We start from the raw sequence: 6000 nt of genomic DNA on the forward strand, positions 1-6000 counted from the left end.
ATACCAGCTAACATGTGGCCCACATACCTTGAATGAGGGCACAACAGAGGGGGCAGAAGCTGCAAGATAATGAGACAGGACCCGGGAACCGCGAGTAGCAGGGGGCGGGTCGCACCCGTGACGTCACGCCCCTACTAGCAAGAAGAGTCAGGACCAATTGTCTCGTCAGAACACCGGAAATCGCAAGCAGCAGGGGGGCGGGTCGCACACGTGATGTCACGCCCCTACTTGCGGCTATGCAAGTTTTTCATCTCAGACCTGAGGTGAGGAGCGGGGAGCTGGCGCACGCACGCAGCGTCACTGGGGGAAACTCGCGGTCCCAGCAAACAAACAGCCGCGGACATTAATGATTATACTGGCGGTCCGGGCAGAAGCGGCACTCGGACCTAGGGCCGCCATTTAGTGACGGCTGGTATATCTAATGCCTTGGAAATTCCTTGGAGATCCCTCTGATGCTTTGGAAGCTCTCTGCAGACCATTGCTTTTTCTGTAGGATGTGACGAAGACCTACTCGAACAGCTGAACTTTATTTGGGGTTAATCAGAGGCACTTTACATTATGAAAGGTGTATACTAACCCCTAATTAACATTAATTGAATTGTACACACAGCTACATCCCCAGTTATAAGAGGTGTGCACACTTATGCTACCACATTATTTGTTTTTTATTTTTACTTCCCTCTGGGTACAGTCCTCCACTGCCTGTGTGGGGTTCTCATTGGCATGGAACTCCTAGAAAATTAAACGGGTGCACTTTCCTTCTGCCCCTTTTGAAGGAGGATGAGGTGTCAGGAAATTCCTCAGGAAGAGGTGGAAGCCATTAAAGCTGAACTCAAGCAGAATGTTATAATGTATGTGTACAAAAAAAACACAACCCAGAAAATGGTGAAGAAATTATGAGAATGAAGAATACAAAAGCAAGTGTAATACACATGTAAAATGTTATGTTACATTTTAGCACAACTCATTATAAGCATTGAGGAAAACTGATTAGCATTTGTAGTGGAAAAACTAACGTGTTTGCTTCCTCCTTCTGTTATGTAGGTTTGGGCAGAACTGCACCTGATCCTACTGCTACTGTACAACTTGATGGAGTGGATGTTCCTCTCGGGAAAGGCATGTCCACCAACATTAATGACACCAGTCTAATGTATAATGAGTATCCTTTCATCATCTGCACTTCAAAGTACTGCAAAAAAGGGGAGATGCTTTCTGTTTTAATGTATTGGGAATATAAAACAAAATTGTGACACCCACAGAAAAATGATGGAGGTTGTAGTTTGACCGAGCTGAAGTCCAGAAACCCTCAAGGGGTCATGTCTATTTAATGTCCAAGCTTAAAAGAGAAGTATGGCCAGTCAGTTGTCCTTGCCCCCCCTCCACAGCATGGCACTCCAGTGAAAGCTGGAGGGGCGGGACACTGCAGAGAGCAGTGACCGACAGTCACTGCTCTCTGCTCAGAGCTGACTGAGAACTGAGCAGTTTTATGTGTTCACTCAGTTCTTTGTTTTAAAGCAGTCGGTGGACACATTGGTGAGTATAGATGTTTATTTTTATATATTTTTTTTTTTTTGTTAAACCCTTAGAGCCGGCGCCTGCTGGCACTTTAATGTGTTTAGAATGTCGGGAGGTGGGGCTTATGGCCATGTGACCGTCGTGATTGGCTGTCACAGTGGTTACATGATAGGAAACCTCCCGATCGCATGCAGTACACAGGAGCTTTCCGTTAGCCACGATAACTGCGCAGGGCCCATGCTCTTGGCATAGCTCTATCTGCGCTATTGTACGCAAATATGTGGCAGCTCGTCGCCAAGGCCCATCCCCCGCAATGCAACATATTTGCGTGCACTCAGTGTGAAGAGGCTAATTCCTGGTGCTTCCCCAAAGGTAAAGAGTTCAAAGTAATCGAATAAAGAGAATAGCCAGAAGCACTGACTGCATGTGGTTTCTTTACTTGCAGCAATAACAAAGGCTAAACTTACATTTGCTCAGCCACTGTATGCTATTATTGTACTGAAAACCAAGACTGATTTGGTGATCTAAGTGTCTACAACAGCCTGGGCTCAGAAGAAGTACAGTAATACCTCAGATTGCGAGTAACGCGGTTAACGAGCGTTTTGCATTACAAGCTATTTTTTATATATTTTTTTAAATCCTGACTCTTCAAAATGAGCAGGACTTAAAGTGGAGGTTCACCCTAAAAACTAATTAGAGCCAGCATACTAAGTACATTTACTTTTGGCAGGTCCATTTTTTTTTTCTCTCTGTACATACCTTTTATATCCTGATTTTGTCCAGGGCTTCCGCATTCTGATGACTCCGGGACTGGGCGTTCCTATCCCAGCCTCAGGGTTCCGATGACTGCGGGACTGGGCGTTCCTATTCTTTGGTTCGATGATTGACGGCTTGTGAAACAGGTCCCCTGTCGCACAACGCGCGTCACCAGATTCCCGGAGATAGCCGAGCTGCGAGTCGGCACTATACGACGCCTGCGCCTGACGTGTAGAGCTGATTGCGCAGGCGCCGTATAGTGCCGACTCGCAGCTCGGCTATCTCCGGAAATCTGTTGACGCGCGTCGTGCGACAGGGGACTTGTTTCACAAGCCGTCAATCATCGAACCAAAGAATAGGAATGCTCAGTCCCGCAGTCATCGGAAGCCCTGGACAAATCAGGATGTAAAGGTATGTACAGAGAATAAAAAAAATGACCTCCCGAAAATAAATGTCCTTAGTATCATTAAAATGCTAGATCTAATTTAAAAAAAAAAATTGGGTGAACCCCCGCTTTAAGCCTCTGCGGTGTGCAGTGCCGCATGTGGCCAGAGGTACAGGGGCGCCGGTGACATTCAGAGCCACTCGGCTGCACTCAGAACCACTCAGACGGAGTGTTTCCAAGTGTATCTGGTGCGCCCCCCACCTCTGGCCACATGCAGTACTGCATATCAGTCACTGAAACAAATTATCTGAGTTTCCATTGAGTTCTATGGGGAAACTCGCTTTGATACACGAATTCCTTGGATTACAAGTGTTCTTCTGGAACGAATTATGCTCGTAATCCAAGGTTCCACTGTAAACTGGCATTGGCACAGAGTCTTTGAGGAAGAATTGCTGCAAGAGCTGCACTTCTACCCACAGCCTGTGTGATTGAAAGCATGTATAATCCCTGCTCAGTCCCTCTCACCCCTTTCGGCACTGTCTAGCATAATTCTGGAGAAATCCAATTTCCCAGCTGTATTTGCTGGTAAAAATTAGGGAATTACAATTTGTTTCAGATATTTACCATGCTAGCTTGTATTAGTAATGCCTTATTTTCATATTCAGAAAAAACTAGAGGCTTCAGCTAGACATCCTAAAACCTTATGAGTTGTCCGTGAATGAGTTTACAATGTACTTTCACCACTGCTTTGGTGATTGTGGGTCGGGGAAGAGTTGTCTTGCTGCCGGAATGTATTTGTACCTTAACTTGCCTTTTCAGATATATTGTGTATGACATTGCCCAGGTGAACCTGAAGTACCTCCTGAAGCTGAAGTTCAACTACAAAGGCGGACTTTTGTGGTGATTGCACTGCCTTGTGTTCAATGGTTTATGATCTAAATCCTTGATAGGCAATCAGTAGACCTTCAGCATCTGTGGAACCACAAGTCCTATTATTCCATGCTATTCAAAGAATACATTAGATGAGCTGCTAAGCTGTCAAGGTCTGCTGGGACATATATATCCACAGCAGCTGAAGATGATCTACCAGCTGCTCGCCACCTCCTGTAGATATGCAAACGTAGAACTGACGAAACCTTTTGCTGACACCGGCCACACTTTACACACAGTATAATGACTCTGCTTAATACCTCCTCTCACCACAGGGAGGCGGTACTAATATGCACTATGATACATGGCTAACCTTGCCTTCCTTCCCTTATTGGCAGCAAACAGCTGTACAAGAATGCAAAATGTTGTATGCTACTGACATAGAAAGTTTCCACTAATTACCTGGCAGTCAGGCTCCTTTCAAACTACTGCAACCTGTATACTAGATGCTACCAATATTTGCAGAATCCTGAATCTGTTTCCAGTCAAAAATATTCCAAAAGATACAGGTATGGCATGTTTTGGCTTTTCTAATAGTGTTTTCTGGGACAGTTATATTTCCCCCTATTTACTTATATTGAAAATCCAGGCAAACAGGATATACATTTAAAATGCATATATGCTCGGATTCATGATTCTGCGCAGCCAGTCTTGTGCTTCACCTTCAAACGCTGCTCAGCTGGGAAGCAAATCGGCAGTGAGAATTTCTAGGTGATGATGCTGGAAAACACAAAGCTGAACCAGGAGATGAGACTGGTTGAACAGAAGTAATATATCTTTCATTAAGTCATGTGTACAGGAAGTATTCAAACTTTTTTCATGTTGCCAAGCTAGTAGAGGTCACATTTAACTGGATTTGTTCTGTAATGTTAAAAGTATTTGTAGCTTCTCCAAACCACTGCTTCAGTTCTAATAAATGTCAGTGAGTTACTCCGGCATTTATAGCTACATACAGACACTTTAATCCAATCACCATGGAATGTGTAGATGTTAATTGTCCGAAAGCAGGATGGTTTAGGAGGTGTAGAAGTTTTGGAACCCATCTGTTCTAGATAATTAATCTCATTGTTAGGAACTCTGTATAGGTGTTAATTCCTCAGTTTACATGGCTAAAGGTGGTAGAGCAGTAATAACCCCTTCCCGCCGCCTCCTGGCCCTTTAAGAGGTTCTAAATGGTGGAGGCGGGCATTTCAGTCGTGACCACTGTGATTGACTGTCAGTGGTCACATGATCAGGGAGATCCTGGTCGCAAGTAGGCATCGGGAGCTTTCCAGTACCCGCTGCTAACTGTGCTGGCAGTGCCCAAGGCGCACATCTCGGCACAGAAATGTGTGTACATTTGAGGTGCATATATGTGGCCTCTCTGAGTTGAAGCTCACCCATGAGAGGCTGCATATCTGACAGGAAGAGGTCAAAGGCCCCCCCGTTCTCACCCAGTAACCTTGCCTTTGTATAAGAATGCCTACAGTGTGGATGAGTAAGCATAGGGTGCCCCTGCACCCTTCCTCATCCGCACAGCCATATACTGGGAAGATCAGCGTGCTGCGTTTTCTCCTCCCCCATCTCTCTGAGCTCTGTATGCAGCTGAGAATAGAGGTTATGTGATCACTAATAAAATAAAGAAAGTTATTTATAATGATAGAGATACGCACGTGCGCGCACACGTTAAATGTGTGTTTTTCCTTTCATTTCTATTTTAAACTAACTGGGTTGTTTTGCAAGGTGAGGGGTCACATATACTTTAAGGTTTCTGTGTTGTCTGTTTGTATATAAATGCTGGGGTTTCGTTCCTGACACTCGTCAGAATAGTATAAGTGGCTTAGCTAAGCTAAAAAGAAAATGTCTTCAATATTACAGAACAAGTTCAGATGAATGTGACCAACTACTACTAGTCATACTGATTCATGAGAAACTTCACTGATGTTTTGTAGCTGTTTGCTGGGAATTTCACTTTAAGATTGTTTGCCTTTTTTCAGATGCAATCTTTTGTTTATTTTCAGATAAAAAATAAAAATAAATACCTGTTATACTTTTTGTATAGACTAATCTTTTTGTGTACTTTTTTCCATTGTACTTAAAGTGGTTGTAAAGGCACTGCATTGCTTTAACTGACAATTACGCGGTCATGCGCGGTTGTACCCAAACAAAATTTGTGTACTTTTTTTCCCCACAAATAGGGCTTTCTTTTGGTGGTATTTGATCACCTCTGCGGTTTTTATTGTTGCACTATAAACAAAAAAGAGCGACAATCTTCGAAAAAAATATATATATATTTCTTTATCGTTACATCACGGGACACAGAGCGGCATTCATTACTATATGGGTTATATGGAGTACCTTCAGGTGTAGACACTGGCAATCTTCAAACAGGAAATGCCCCTCCCTATATAACCCCCTCCCATAGGAGGAGTACC

The 6000-nt window shown here is 43.9% G+C and overlaps 1 protein-coding gene across 1 annotated transcript in view; it reads left to right on the top strand.

The window, feature by feature from the left end:
- PARP1 (poly(ADP-ribose) polymerase 1) overlaps positions 1-5620 on the top strand; it is a 78736-nt gene extending 73116 nt beyond the window's left edge. The window contains exons 22-23 of the mRNA XM_040351343.1: positions 1045-1159; positions 3476-5620. Coding sequence (XP_040207277.1) covers positions 1045-1159; positions 3476-3560 — 200 coding nt within the window. The 3' untranslated portion in view covers positions 3561-5620. The remainder of the gene's footprint in view (positions 1-1044; positions 1160-3475) is intronic.
- Positions 5621-6000: the final 380 nt, after the last annotated feature.

This window comes from Rana temporaria, chromosome 4, assembly GCF_905171775.1.
Source record: "Rana temporaria chromosome 4, aRanTem1.1, whole genome shotgun sequence".
NCBI classification, from domain to species: domain Eukaryota; kingdom Metazoa; phylum Chordata; class Amphibia; order Anura; family Ranidae; genus Rana; species Rana temporaria.